General features: G+C 39.9%; 1 protein-coding gene across 1 annotated transcript; it reads right to left on the bottom strand.

The window, feature by feature from the left end:
- Window positions 1-11,150: 11,150 nt before the first annotated feature.
- Window positions 11,151-13,100, bottom strand: LOC122000837 (transcription termination factor MTERF9, chloroplastic-like). Its single transcript, XM_042555310.1, has 2 exons — window positions 11,835-13,100; window positions 11,151-11,422 (listed from the first exon to the last, which is right to left on the bottom strand). Exon 1 carries the CDS (start codon window positions 13,027-13,029, stop codon window positions 11,866-11,868), a length of 1,164 nt encoding a protein of 387 aa, XP_042411244.1. The 5' UTR covers window positions 13,030-13,100; the 3' UTR covers window positions 11,151-11,422; window positions 11,835-11,865.
- Between the last annotated feature and the right edge of the window lie 3,450 nt (window positions 13,101-16,550).

Raw genomic sequence — 16,550 nt, forward strand, 5'->3', positions numbered from 1 at the left:
TCTGTCCCATCGTAGCTGACGCCCTTGCCGTACGATGACGGCAGTGGCACCACATGACGGCAGGTTAAAGGGCGGCATTTAATGAACGTCATTACGCAGGCGTGGGCGCGTGCTCGGCCTTAATAGCGGGGATTTGCACGAATTCCAAGGAGATCCGGAAGACGTCAGCATTAATTACCCTCGAGTCGACAAGGTAATCAGCGGCGGGCAAAACTTTCCAAGGCGCAGCAAGTAAGCTGTCGAGCGATTGCTTGGCGCCCCCACGGTGCCCGAACAGAGAAGCACCCACCACAGGGGCCGAGCGGCCGCTACACCGCTAGACTAGTAGTCCAGTCAGTCGGACTTTTAGCCTCCTTCGACTAGACTTGAGGGGGAGGCACGTGATCCGGTGATGAAAGAGGGGGTCCGACCGTACAGTGGTCAACGACACATAGAAGTCAAAGTCAAGATGGGCAGACCAATGTTTTGGCCGAGCGGGGAGGTCACCTCGCCGATCGGCCTTAATGGCGCCCAGGCCGGCGCGAAGACAAGTCGATCACAGGTCGGGTTTCCGACGCTCAGGGGGTTTCGTATAAAAGAGGCGATGCGCCGACCGGCAAGTCCGCTCGAGTTGAGCTACCGAACGACTAAGGCTGCATGCACGTCCGAGTATGCGACCGAGCGGCTCACCTGCTCGGCCTAGTAACAGACAAGAGGTGGACAAAATAGACATGCGCCGTCGACAAACAACATGGTCGGCGACCAGACCGGACAAAACATCGTACGATGGAAGTTTCCACTGTCATGTCGGAGATATGCTCGGACGGTTGCGATATGATGTCAGACACACTTTTCTGACACGTCCATTTTGATGTATGCTTTGAGGAACGTGCATGCCTCGGGAAGCGTGCACGCACCCTCTCGGGATCCTATATAAGGACCCCCAGACTTCGACGGAGGTATGCATGATCATCTACTGTAACTCTTTACCTAGTTATTCTGCTTTGATCTCTTCTCACCTGACTTGAGCGTCGGAGGGTCGTCGTCGGGATCCCCTCCCCGGCTCGGTTTTGCTGCAGGTTCACCGCAGTGCACGTCAGCCCAGAGTCTACACGGAATCAGCAGAGAGCGCCACGTCCCCAGCATTTGTCTACTCGACTCTCGGACAGGATGATATATATATATATATATAAATTTATTCTTTTACATTATAAAAAAAAAAAGATAATTACAATCATCTCAGACGTCCATCACAATTCGTCCTTAAATTATATGAAAAATAATAAATCACGGGATCAATTTATAATCGACCGTCAAATAACTAAAGGATAAAACGAGTTTGAATCCATTTTTTACATAAATACAAATTTATAATTAAATTTATCTAATAATTCTTTCACACACACACACACACACATATATATATAATAGCCAACGAGATTAAAATATTGAATCATAAATGTAGTTTGAGTTCAAATTTTATACATCTTTTTACCTAACCCAGTAGATAAATTTTCAAAATATCCAAATTATGTACCATAGTTTTAAAATTATCAAATCGTGTACCCACTTTCCGTTTTACCCTCATTCTCAAATCAATTCGATTGAAAAAAAATCACTCAATTGATTTTTTTCTAGTTAAATTAATTTCTTTCTGTGTTTAAAAAAATCCATTATCCTATTTTGACCAAAATCGACTGATAAATTTAGAGAGCTCGTAATGACATGAAATCAGTTCTGATATGTTCGTCTAATTCTTCTGATTATAAAAATACTATCAAATATCAATTTAACTCAATATATTGAGAATAATGATTTTTTAAAACACGAATGTATCTAAAAAAATTAATTCATAATCAAAAAATCATTGCTCTCAATATATTGTGTCAAATTGATGTTTGATAGTATTTTTACAATCAGGAAAACTAGATGAACATATAAAAACTAGTTTAATGTCATTTTGAGGTCTCTAGGTCTATAAGACAGTTTCGGCCGAAATCAACTGATGAACTTAGAGATCCCAAAATGACATGAAATCAGTTCTTATATGTCCGTCTAGTTCTGTTGGTGCAATATCCCTCATGTCAAGGTTGACCTGGGTAACCAAGCTGAGTCTTGGTTTGGGTTTAGATGTTTGACAATAAGATATTGATTGAAGAAAAGTCAAGTAGGTCAAGGTTGACTGGATACTTGACTGGGAAGTCCTAACTGGGATGTTAGGCAAAGTGAAAGTCCTAGTGAGTGAAGCTAGGCAGATGGAAGTCCTAGTGAGTGAAGCTGCGTATCCCTAGGGGAAGGTGAAACTGGTGAGTGAAGCCAGTGAAAGTCCTAGTGAGTGAAGCTAGTGATGAAAACCCTGAGTGAAGTCGGTGAAAGTCCTGGAGTGAAGCTAGGCGGATGGAAAACCCGGTGAGGAAGCCGTGAAAGTCCTAGTGAGTGAAGCTAGCGGATGGAAAACCCTAGTGAGTGAAGCTAGGTGAAAGTCCCGTGAGTGAAGCCGGGCAGGAAATCAGATGGATCAAGGATGATCGGACATCCGGTGTTGGGAAGTCCAAGTAGTCAAAGGATTGACGATACTTGGCATGAAAGAAAAGTCCAAGTAGGTCAAAGGATTGACCGGAGCTTGCAAGAGAAAAGTCCAAGTGGGTCAAAGGGATTGACCGACACTTGGTAAGGGAGTCCTAGCAGTCAAGAGAGTGACTAGATGCTAGGCATGACATACCAACAGTCAAGGTTGACCGGATGGGCTTATTGGGCATAAACAGTTAGGACTCACCGGATCGATCCGTGGATCGATCCAGCCCGGATCGATCGCTGGATCGATCCGCACCGCCCCAAATGAAAGCTCGGATCGATCCGTGGATCGATTCAGAGGTCCCAATCGATCGCGATCGATTGGGAGCTGCCTCGCGCGATAAGCGCCGGATCGATCCGTGGATCGATCCAGCGCTTCGAGCGATAGGCGCTGGATCGATCCGTGATCGATCCAAAGCCTCCCGATCGATCGGGAACATTCAATCGACGGATCCGACCGCCGCGCCGCTTATAGCCGCAGCGTCGATGGTCGCTAAGAACTTCTCCGATTCACCTGAGCTCTCGCCAACTCTCCCACAGCGCTCTCAAAGATCGCTTGAAGGATCTTGGAAGCTTTCCAAGTCAAGAGGCGGATCAAAGGCAAGAAGAGAAGCTAGGGTTAGGGTTTTTGTACTCATTGTAAGCTTTAAGCTTGTATTTTGTTTCCCTTTCCTTCTTCTTGTACCGAGAGTCTTGTAGGGCTTCTCCGCCCTCGGTAGTTACCGAAAAGGAGTGTTTTCATAGTGGAGGGTGCGTGGTGTGGATCCTTGGACTAGTCACCTCTTGTGAGGTGGATACCAAGTAAACCAACCGTGTTAGCGTTGTGTGATTTGTTTCTGTACGCTGCGTATCTTGAAGAAACAAGCAACGCCGAGCAACGAGCACGCGATGAGCTATTCACCCTCTAGCTACTTTGGTCCTAACAAGTAGTATCGAGCAAGGCCGCCTTCACCTAATCATCGAAGGGTCAAGCATATCAAGAAAAGCTAGAGGGTGAAGAAGTTGAGCAAATTCATCAAAGTCAAAGAATTCAAGAAGCTCAACTTCAAGATGCAATTCCAAGATGGACTTGGATTTGATACAAGGGTGGCTCCACCATACACTTCTATAAGTTTCGATTCTTGGAAATCAAGAATCGAAAATTTTCTTATGATGGAGATAGAGCAATGGTTTGCTCTAATGAAAGGCTTCAAAGCTCCAACAAACTCCAAGGGCAAGCTTCTAAAGAAAAGCGGATGGAGCTCAGAGCAAATTCAAAGGGGCGAGGCAAATGACAAAGTGACCAAGCTCGTCAACTTATTGCCTAGCCACATCTTGGCTCGAGTTGGAGTTCAAGATGCCAAGGAGCTTGGAGCAAATTGGCCAAGCTTCATGAAGAGATCCTCCACTGTATAAGATCATGAAGAATCCAAAGAGGGTGACTCTTTGAGCAAGACCAAGAGGAGGACCCCGAGGTTGAGAGATACTCAACCTCCGAAGAAGAGGAAATCCAAGAAGCTTCATCCTCAAGGGAATGCACCGAAGGGAACAAGGAGGGAGCATACTCCTTGTTTCACATTCAAGATGATGAAGCCTCCACCTCTAGGATTGAGGGGGAGCAATCCTTGGTGACACCGGATCAAGAAGAAGAAGAAGCTTCTACATCCGGGTCAAGAGATCAAGAGGAGGAAGAAGCTTCTACCTCCACAAGTCAAGAAAAATCAAATGGAGGAGAATCAAGGTCCGATCAAGAGGAAGCTTCTACCTCCGGATCCAAAGAAAAAGATGTCACCCCTACAAGCAAAGGTATAAATATTTCAATTAATAATAAAAATCATATAATATGTTTTGAGTGTAGGGAACATGGGCACTATAAGAGCAAGTGTCCCAACTTGGCCAAGAAGAAGGGCCAAGTGGCACAAAAGGGCAAGGAGAAGCCCAAGGAGACCACCCCCGGGACAAAGAAGAGCAAGGAGCACATTGTGTGCTTCTTGTGTCAACAAAAAGGGCATTATCGAAGTCAATGCCCCAAGGGGAAGAAAGTGGTCAAGGCTCAAGGAGGCACTAGTCAAGGGGGAGCCTCCAAGGTAAAAAGGAAGGTAACTTTCGTTGAGCCTATTTCCTTGCAAAATGGTAAAAAACATGCTAGGTCAAATTTTTATCATTTTAATGCGATTTACCATAAGAATAGGAAGCATGAGGGCTTTAAGGAAAAGCATGTGGCCCTACATGCCAAAACTACTATCCCTAAGGCTAGGAATGTAGGTAAAAACCTAGGCAATAACCCTAAGGATGTAAGATACAAGCCTAGAAACAAAAATGCTCATGGATCAAATGAAAAACCAAAAACTAAGGACTTAGTGATAGAAAATCAAGTCTTGAGATCAAGGCTTGATAAAATGGAAAAGACCCTAAAAAGGATGGAAAATATCCTATTAGGGCAAAATGAGCATAACCTAGGTTTAGGGGTACAAAAGCCATCCAATGGCCATAGAGGTTTGGGATACAAATCAAAGGCTAAGAAGGATGTGCCCTCTTACCATAGAGTTCCATATAATTATGGAACAAACCCTAGGTCTAGTGGTCAAGCCAAAAATACTAGGGAAGTCATCCCTAAGAGTATTTTTGCAACAAATGTGACTAAGACTTCTAAGAAGTTTAAGAAAGTCACAAACAAGGTCACAAGGGAGGCTATCCCTAGAGTTGACCTAGAAAATGTGACCAAGGCTTCTAAGAAGCCCAACAAGGTCACTAGGAAGGTATCTAGGGAAGTTATCCCTAGTGAGTACCTAGAGCATCCAAGCAGCACCAATAGGTGTTGGGTTCCTAGGAGCATCTTCTCTACCCCATAGATGGGTTAGAGAGTGTCAACTCCGATTAGAAGGGTAGTTAACCCAACTTTGAGGAAATTGACACTCAAGGAGCATTTTTAAGGTTTAGTTAACCTTTGAAAATGAAATGGATCTATTATTTACTCCTTGAAAGAGTAAAATGTGCCTAATGGTGGAAGATTTGATTTTAATCTTAAATGGCACATATTGGAAAATTAATAAGAACTATCAAGTTGGGTTTTTGGTATGTTCTTAGGCAATTTAAGGCAATCCGGGCCTTAAATTTAAAAGTGCTGCTCTTGAGGAAAAATGGAATATGCCAACATTTGAGGACATGTTCATTTTAATTGGCATAAATTAATCAAGGGAATAAGAAATACAAACTTAGGCTTTGGCATTTTCTTGAAGCACTTTGGGCAAGCTAGGGTTTAAGTCTTAGGATTAGCTAAGATTAACGATACTTAGATAGGTAATCTAGGTATATTTTATTTATGCTAAACTTTGCCATGATTGTTTGCTCATAATATGTCATGACATCATATTTTATCTTATTTGTATTTTGCATTCATGACTTATCATGAAAAATACAAAAATACCATGTCATGCCATACATACATCATGTAGTTATAGGAATCTTTCTTTTAAAAGCTATTTTATTTTGATGTATGCCATAACATTATCATGCATTATGTTTATTTCCTTAAAAAATTAAGGACATATGGCATTAGTTAAACAAGTGGCATTTGTTTACAACAAGTGGAATAAACAAGTGACAGTTGTTTAACAAGTAAATCAACAAGTAACATCCTTTGTGGATGTCTACCTCTCAAAATGCCTAGATAGATATGCATGATCCCTAGAATAGGGCAAAACCAAAATCTTACATCTCACAAAGACCTATAAGATGACTTGTATGTGTTTCAGTGCACATTAGATACAAGTGAGATGTTAGGATGATGAACAAAACTCAAGATGTTGATTTATTGCATTCTTTTGAGTTTTAAGTTCATCAAAACACATAGTTATGTGTTTTCCCATCATTGGGAAAGCTAATGTACAAGTCATGTGCATTATGCCCAAGGAACATGATGGGATATTGGTTTTGAAAATGTTTTTAAAATATTTTTGGAAAACCTTGGTGAAGGCTATCTTTTGATAGTAATCACCATTGAATAGTTAGACACAAACTTGAAGAAAACACTAAAGTTTTGCAAGTTTTCAAGTTTGTGTCAATCTTTGAAAATATGATGTATTTTCATAGAAAGCTATTTTCCATGATTAAGTATGCCTTAAATAATGTCTACACGAAATTTCATAATTTTTGAATTTTGTAGAATTTTCTAGGGTTTCAAGTTGACCGAAATGGAATTTCAGCAACTATCGAGTCTCGATCGATCCATGGATCGATTGAGTTCCATGAATCGATCCATGGATCGATTCAAACGGCAATGAACGCAGAAAGCGTCTGGATCGATCACCGATCGATTCAGAGTCCCAATCGATCGATCGATCAAAGGTTCAATCGATTGAACCCAACTCAATCGATCCAAGTTGCTGATTTTGGCCGGAAGGCCTGATTTTTGAACCTCTTTGAGTCTAGGTAACCATTCCAAACCCTTAAATACATTTGTATACATACAAAGGGTGTTTTCATGTTGAAAACAAGGATGGATTGGTTAACGAAGACTAAGTAGAAGTTTAGGTTGAGGTTGTTTCAAATTTTGAATATTTGAACCTCAAAACTTCCAAATTTGGGTTTCCTAATGTTTTAGGGATTCCAAGTCATTGTTGGTGCAATGACAGAAGTTACCACCATGTCTTTAGGGGAGGGACTCTTTAAAAACATGAAAATTATTTTCATGAACCTTGGAAGGTGGTTAACCTTCATTGTGAACTTGCTCAAGGTTGAGCATTTAAACTTGAAATGGAGAAATGGGGAGTGGATATCCTCATTATTTCAAGTGGACACTCAAGTGGTAGATAATGCTCAAGGTTGAGTAGTTGTCTACATCGAGGGAGACGTTAAGGATAAATGAAGGGTATGGGACCTTCATTATCGTGTTGATCACAACGAGTGATGTTGTGAACAACGATGAGCAACTCTTCGGGGAGAGTTTTCAACAAATGGATTTGTTGAAGTGTGCCTAAAGAGCATAGGTCGATGTGTGTCCAACGATGGGTTGATGTGTGCCAATAAGGGAGAATGTATGGTTAAGCTTAGTCCTTCATTACCTAAGGGAAGGTCATAGGGGAGAATGAAAGGACTCATGAAGGAAGTAAGTTAGGCTTTCATTACCTGAGAGGGAGTTTGCCCTCTGGAGAATGAAGAGCTTAATTTATGCTTTCATTACCTAGTGGCATGAAGAAGGAGGCTATAGGATTAGCCTAACTTACATATGGGATTGTAAGTAGTATTGGTATTGTCAAACATCAAAAGGGGAGATTGTTGGTGCATATCCCTCAGTCAAGGTTGACTGCAACCAAGTCGAGTCTTGTTTGGGTTTAGATGTTCGACAATAAGATATTGATGAAGAAAGTCAAGTAGGTCAAGGTTGATCGGATACTTGGAAGTCCTAACTGGATGTTAGGCAAAGTGAAAGTCCCAGTGAGTGAAGCTAGGCGGATGAAAGTCCTAGTGAGTGAAGCTAGGCGGGAAGTCCTAGTGAGTGAAGCTAGGCGGTTGAAATCCTGGTGAGTGAAGCCAGTGAAAATCCTAGTGAGTCCGTGAAAGTCCTAGTGAGTGAAGCTAGGCGATGGAAAACCCTGGTGAGTGAAGTCGTGAAAGTCCTAGTGAGTGAAGCTAGCGGATGGAAAACCCGTGAGTGAAGCGTGAAAGTCCTAGTGAGTGAAGCTAGGCGATGGAAAACCCTAGTGAGTGAAGCTAGGTGAAAGTCCCGTGAGTGAAGCCGAGCAGGAAATCCAGATGGATCAAGGATGATCGGACATCGGTGTTGGGAAGTCCAAGTAGGTCAAAGGATTGATCGGATACTTGGCAGAAAGAAAAGTCCAAGTAGGTCAAAGGATTGACCTGGCATGAGAAAAGTCCAAGTGGGTCAAAGGATCAGCCGGACACTTGGTAAGGGAGTCCTAGCAGTCAAGGGAGTGACTAGATGCTAGGCATGACATACCAACAGTCAAGGTTGACCGAATGTTGGTTAGGGATGTTTGGGACTTAGTTTTGGACAAAAACCAGCCGGATCGATCCGTGGATCGATCCAGCTCGATCGATCGCGATCGATCTGCACTGCCCCAATAACAGAAGCTCGGATCGATCCGTGGATCGATTCAGAGGTCCCAATCGATCGCGATCGATTGGGACACGGCCGCTTCGCGATCACCGGATCGATCCGTGGATCGATCCAGCGCTTATAGCACGGAGGCGCCTGGATCGATCCGTGGATCGATCCAAAGCCTCCCGATCGATGGGAACATTCGAATCGACGGATCCCACCGTGGCGCCGCTTATAGTCAGTAGCGTCATGGTCAAGAACTTCTCCGATTCACCTGCAGCTCTCGCCAACTCTCCCACAGCGCTCTCAAAGATCAGCTTGAAGGATCTTGGAAGCTTTCCAAGTCAAGAGACGGATCAAAGGCAAGAAGAAAAGCTAGGGTTAGGGTTTTGTACTCATTGTAAGCTTGTAAGCTTGTATTTTGTTTCCCTTTCCTTTCTTCTTGTACTGAGAGTCTTGTAGGGCTTCTCCGCCCTCGGTAGTTACCGAAAAGGAGTGTTTTCATAGTGGAGGGTGCGTGCGTGGTGTGGATCCTTGGACTAGTCACCTCTTGTGAGGTGGATACCAAGTAAACCAACCGTGTTAGCGTTGTGTGATTTGTTTCTGTATTTTCCGCTGCGTATCTTTGAAGAAACAAGCAACGCCGAGCAACGAGCACGCGACGAGCTATTCACCCCCCCCCCCTCTAGCTACTTTTGGTCCTAACAAGTTCTACAGATTGTAAAAATGTTATCAAATATCAATTTGACCCAATATATTGAGAGCAGCGATTTTTTAAACACGAATTAATTTTTTCGATACATTCATATTTAAAAAATCACTACTGTCAATATATTATGTCAAATTGATGTTTGAGAGAATGAATATAATCATAAGAACTAAAAGAACTCACAAGAGTTTGTTTTACTTCATTCCAAACTCTCTAAATCTATCAACTGATTTTAGCCAAATGAACCTAAATTGATTTTATTTAGATTCATTCAATCATAGTTAAAAAAAAAAAAATTACTGCTCACAATATATTAAATTAAATTAATATTTGATAGCATTTTACAATTAGAACTAGATGAACATAAAAAAAATTGATTTCATATCATTCTAGGGTTTATAGGTCCCATCAGTCAATTTTGGCTTAAACCGGCTAATGGATTTTTTGAACAAAAAGAAATCAATTCAATTAGAAAAAAAACCAATCTACTGATTTTTTTTTTCCAGTCAAATTGTTTTGAGGAAAAGCATAAACAAGAAGTGGATACACGATTTGATAATTTTGAAACTATGGTATGTGATTTGGGTATTTTGAAAATTTACCTACTGGTTCGGTATAAAGCTGAATTCAATGTATATTGGAATCCAATTTGGATGGTCTTTTCTACATGCATAGAGAAATTAAGAAACTAACTTGTGGATAAAATCTGCTCATGGTGGCAAAAGGCGACTACGCTCGCTCCCAGTACCCTCGCAACCCATCCCAAGGTCAACACGGATGAGGTAAATCACGGGTGGCTACTAGCCTTTGGAATAGTGACTAGTGCATAAGAGAGATATTTATCTCGGCATAATCGAAATTCGAACCCTAGATCTCATGATGACACCATTTCATACGCTAGCCACTAGACCGTCCCGAGGGGACAGGATACAATCTGCTCATGGTAAGACTTCATATGGGTTTGATATACTCTTACCTTCAACGAATGACCCAACATTCAACGCGGGTCAAAGCATATGGTTAGTGAGTTGATTGAATGCATTTAATAAAAATAGTACTTCACTCTTCTTAACAATAGATACTGGGGACTTCTTGGTTCATGATACTATTGTTGTAGGTTTGCATACAACTACATTGATTTTAATAAAAGGTGCTTTAAATGCACATGGTTCCAAGTTAATGTCACATAAAAAACTCTTAGAATTGGCTCCACGGATATGGAGAGGGTAAATTCATGATAAATAGGCGAAAGGCGCATTGTTGGATTCATATATTCAGGTTTGCATATTTAATTGATTATATTTTCTCATATTGAATATTATTGATTATTTTGTAACAATAATATAATTTATTTATTTATTTGCAGAATCATCCTTCTCATTGTGGCACTTGGGCAATCGATTGGATGGACTCATGCCGCCAAAGCAGCAATTGAAGAAAAAACAGAAGAAATTACAGTGATATTAGAAAATAAATTGTCATTTATCCCCTAACATAATGTCAACTATCATAGAAAATGCACAGACTTATGATGCTATAAGAGTGCAAGAATAGAGAATCAGGATGACAATTAATTTGGCGGGACTAAGTGAAAGAAAAACTAAGAAGGATCAAGAAGTTTTTAGAATAAACTTGTTTCCTCTTGATTATCAATACTAGTAGCAACCTGATGGCATAACCAGGTTAAAGTTTCAGTTCCAGTACAATACAGGCATAATAGACTGGCAAAGAACTGGGCAAGAATTCTCTTTACAAAAAAAAAATAATAGCGCGGGAAATTTTGACCTAACAATCAAAATTGTCAACAGCAACACACTTGAGTGATTGCAGAATAGGGATATTGGCATATAATCCAAGAAGAAGCCCAAAAGCAAAATACCTATAAGAACTCAAAATTGTTCTCATAATAAAACATGTTTGATGTCATTCTCTCAAACAGCATGTCATTCTCTCAAACAGCAGAGTCAAAATACAGTGCAACAACAATCAGTGAGTTGGATACTGCAGGAAGGATGGACGAAAAGTGCTTGAAGAAAATTGATATTTCGATAAGTGTGACAAAAGGGATTCACTTACAGTACGCTAGCTCCAAGAGGAAGCAGGTGGAATGCCATAGATCACTACGTTGACAAAAAATTTATCAAATAAAAATTGGGAATGTCCAGAAAATAAGAAATGATATTGCATAAAATATGTTAACTTTCAAATCATAAGAATATGCAAACATGATCTAGAATAAGTTGGGATATCATCTGCATAACATAATCACCAGGATAAATTCAATTAAATGCCAATGGAGCTTCCTTTAGGCATGTCACATGAACAGGAATTCTTATTCATGTTTTTGGCAAAAGATAATCAACCACTGAAGTAGATTTCGAACCTGAAGCTTATTATATGACGAGAACTATTTCTCAAGTATACAAACATTAAGATAAATATCAAACAAGAGTTTCACATAAATACTTAAGGTTACAATAAGAGTGGTTTATAATCACAGCTGACATTGTTTAAATAAGAAGAATCTCAAACCTGATTATAACGCAGAAACCCTCCCTTATGTTTACCCAGAATGCAAAGCTAGAAGAATTCCTTCCTGGCCCTCCAAAATCTTAACCACTTCAGGGACCTCTTCTTTATATGGGATAACAAACTTCTCCACGAATTTCTTATCTGAGAACGTCAAAAGAGTAGTAAACTTGCACTTAACAGTCCATAGCCTTTTAGATTTCAACATTTCCACCACACGAAATCGAGGAATCATTCTCTTCTTCAAACTAAATCCGAGAAGGGACGGATTTTTGGCGATTAGGGGAGGCGTGCAACCAACTTCCTCGACATAAAAATGCATCTTTTTGCGTAGCTCGTCTACGGATAGAGACAAGAAACTTGGCGACTTCCTTAATGCCTCGGAGAAGTCTGTCTGCGACCAACCAAGGCTCATCAACAGGTTGCGCTTAGCCTCGACTTTTTCTTTACTGACAGTTTGGAGAATGTAAAGGGCCCATAGATACAATGGAGATAGCCTAGGTATCCCCATCTCATCGGCTCTATCGACCAAAGCATAAAGTGATTCTGGTTTCTGGCCAACAAATCCTGGGTGGTATCTCGCTGCTCGAGACACTCTATCTTCAGAAATACCTAACTCTTCCCTTAGGAACTTCAAATTAGGAAATATTCTTTTCTCAAGGCTATACCTGAGGCACCAGCGATTCTTCTTGACAATCTTGACGAGAAGCTCCCTCGATCCAAAGAGGCTTTCCCATATCTCCAACTTGGGGAGTATAGAACGTTTCAGGTTACCGGTAAGTATGGAGGGATTCGATGCAATGATCTCGATTATGTCAGACTTCGAGAAACCCATATCCACAAAAGATCGTAACTTTGGGGCCAGATTATTCTTCACATCGTAGACAATGAAATCAGGTGAGAGAACGACGATCTTCTTGATATAGGAGTCCTCGAAGCCCTCGGATCTCAAGAAGTTGAGAACAACGTCGGCTTTCTGGGTGGATTTGCCGCGGGATAGTTTGGAGACCTTGGATGCCTCGGCGGCGGATAAGCCCCACGAGCGGACTAGGTATTCGGCCATGGAAAGTGGTTTGGAGGACTGACCATCCGCCGCGGCGGCAGTGTCCGGGAAAATCGAGGAAGAGAAGAAAAATGTGTGGCAGCCGGATCGCAAGGAGGCCAAGACGCCGCTGCGGCGTATGATCGAGGGCCGCATAGCGGCGACGCTTGTAGCAGTGAGGTCCCTGGCCGCTGCGGCTGTTTTGTGTCACACTGTTCGATCCGGGTCGATTCGGAGTAGACCTATTTAGATATATAAAATCATAAAACCTAAACCCTTATATATATATATTTATTTATTTATTTATTTATACGTAATACTGTAATACAGTTGAGAAAAAGTTAATTTTTTTATATATTATAATAGAATAAATGTCCCACAACGTAATGTAATATAGATGGGCAACGTATCATATTTCTGATCTAATGATTAAACATTAATTTTCAAAAATTAACAATTTTATTTCTCCACCCGATTTTCACATCTTTTCCCTCCGCTTTCTCGATTTGTCCTCAAATCCTGCAAAAATGTTTTCACATCTAGCCTTGAAAAAAAAATTCTTCATGAAATTCTCCTTTTTTCATGGATTTTTTTTTTTTGGAACTTTTATAAGCCCGTGATTTGTCTGATGTGCCATTGTGGATTTTTATATATTTTTATACTAATAATTTCTAACTAGATTTTGGAGCGTTAATTTTTATCTTTTAGTTTGATTAGTTTATGCTCAACGGTTAAAGATTTTTTTGCTGATAGTGTTGAAGATTCATCAAGTTGGGTGCATCGATACATTATCTCCTTTCAACATTGATATGCAATTTATTTTGTATCTATAATATTGTTAAGTTAATATGTTAAATGCTTGGATAGCTCAAAGAAATCATATATGATTTGTTGTGTTTAGAAATAAATATATTGGGCTGCATTTGGTGCACTGAAAGATTTATTTATTAATTTTATTTTTCGTAATTGGTGTTATTTTTGTTTTTCCCACCATTTGTTTTACATTGATTGTGAAATAATATTTTTAAAAGCTTTAAATACTTGTCATTTTGTTTAGTTATTTAATAAAGAATGAACAATCATAATCAAAGATAAGAGAGGCCCAAGCAAAAAATAAAAGAAAATGGAAGCATGAGGAAGATGCCAATCTTGTTGAAGCACTTTTAGATATGGTAAATCTTGTAGCATATAAAGCGGAAAATATGTTCAAACCTAGGTATCTGAATTATGTTGAGAAGAAGATGCAAGTTTCTCTACCAAACTCAGGTTTGAAGATCAAACCACATATTGAATCAAGAATTAAAATCTTCAAAATAGACTTTCATATCGTGTATGACATGTTGAATGGCCTTAATATAGACTTTTCACAAGTGTTGAAGGTCCCACCCATATGATGGAAGACATGTAGAGAAAAGATACCAATAATTGTACTAACAATGACATTGAAACAATTGTGGAAAATGACCTTGAAGATTTGGATCCTCATCCTTCATTTTCTCCTTTGCAATCTCCAAGAAGTAAATGCAGAGATCTTATGTGTAAAATAATAACACACATAGTAGAAAAATCTCTTCAGAGATCCAAACGAATATCGTATACTATATTTTCCTACTCCATCAGATAGAATAATTACCTTAGATGCATGAACATTACTCTCAACATCAACTTTAATTTGGATGCAAATCTTAATGTGATCAAGTAGTCGCGCCTCTTCAATATCCACACAAACAAACTCCTCGTTCGTCGCACAAACTTGGTATCAGAGAAGAACCACCTTTTGAGTGATGGCATCAGAGAAGGGTTCGGCCAAAGAAAGAAGAAGACTAAAAGGTTCACTTGAAAAACACATTGCAAAAACCCCTTTTATATTCATCCAACGAATACTGAGATATTTTATCTTTTGGTCTTCCTCCTTCAATGCATGATTAATCTAAATTAATTATCATTATTCTTCTTTAATAAGTGGATTTAATTGAATCTAACTCAATGAGTCTAACTCGGATTAGACTCAATTCAACCCAATGAGTCTAGCTCGGATTGGACTCAATCCAATGATTGGATTCATTTGAGTCTAATTCGAATTAGACTTAATCCAATAATTTTAAGACCCATGATAATATAGTCAAACTAAATTAAACTCGTCTCCAAATCAATATGTTCTTTGTAGTGACTCAATCGGTTCTCGTAACGATAGTAGTGTCTCTAAAACCATTTCAGATATACAATCAATGAGTGACATTTAGCAATGCATCATTGCTACCCAAGTGATGAGAATGTCGAGATCTGACCTAACCTTTCTGTGCTTCTTATTTCGTATAACTTGGTCTTTCTATCCTTGATATTTAGATTAATCAATGAGATATAGATTGTGTTATTTTCTTATCAATCTTTGTGTTTCTTGATCCCTAAGTAAATATACTTAATTAAATAAGTTCAATATCTCATATTGACTAATTTGAGCATTATTACGCATTATTATGTTCTACTTAATCAAAGGATCCACCGATATCACTTCTGTCATATGGAAGGAATAGATCACATTCACATCACTCACATCCGTTTTCATAACTTATTGTATACCTAGTGATCGACTTTATAGTCCATCTTGTTATAGGTAACGTTTGTCGATACCAAAGTACACAACTCCTTATGTAGGGAACTATAGTAACTTCAGATCTCAAGAGTATTCATACCAATAGTCACTATGAAAATATTTATAACACTCATATAACGGTCCATGAAACATTCTTATAACGAATCAATTCAGTACATATTCTCTAATATATATATTATCTATTAGGGTCAATTTGGTGCTAGAAAGGGGGGGTGGGGTGAATAGCTCATTGCGCTCGATTGCTTGCTTCGTTGTTGTTGATAGGCAGCGGAATAAGAACACAAAGCTCCCAACAATGCTAACACGAGGATTTACTTGGTAACCACTTCAAGAAGTAGTGACTAATTTAAGGATCCACACACGACACGGTCACTCCACTATGAAAACGCTCCTTTAAGGTAACTACCGAAGGCGGAGAAGGCTTGTACAAACTCACAATACAACAAGAAGGAAAGACAAGCTTATACAATACAAATCTTACAAGATATACAAAACCCTAGCTTGCTTCTTCTTGCCTGAATACACCTCTTGACTTGCTTGGAAGTGCACCAACACTTCTCTCTAAACCTCCAAGATCTAGTGTGTACTTGTGAGCTTTGTGGAGAAAGTCGCTAAGAGATCGTCGCTTTTTGCGCTGGAGAAGAAGCACACGAAGAAGACGCTCGGCAATGGCTATAACTTGTGTAACGATCTGATCCCAATCGATTAAATGACTCTCAATCAATTAGAGAGGCTTTGAATCAATCGACTGATCGATTAAGAGTACCTTTGTGCTCTCTAGAAAATACATGAATCGATCGCCGATCGATTCAGCCTCTATCGCGTGATTTACAGCTCCCCAATCGATCAACTAATCGATTGGCAGCTTTCAATCGATCAACTGATCGATTCAGAAGCTCACTGTTCACTTAGAAACTCTCCCAATCGATTGGGAAAGTTTTGATCGATTACCCAATCGATCAAAATAGTTTCTGCACCAAATCACATCAACCAATCAATTGGATAATCGATTGAGCCCCCCAATTGATTGGCAAGCAGAAAAATGTGTAGAGCTTGAAATAAG

The sequence above is a fragment of the Zingiber officinale genome, chromosome 7A (assembly GCF_018446385.1).
Source record: "Zingiber officinale cultivar Zhangliang chromosome 7A, Zo_v1.1, whole genome shotgun sequence".
In the NCBI taxonomy this organism is placed as follows: Eukaryota; Viridiplantae; Streptophyta; class Magnoliopsida; order Zingiberales; family Zingiberaceae; genus Zingiber; species Zingiber officinale.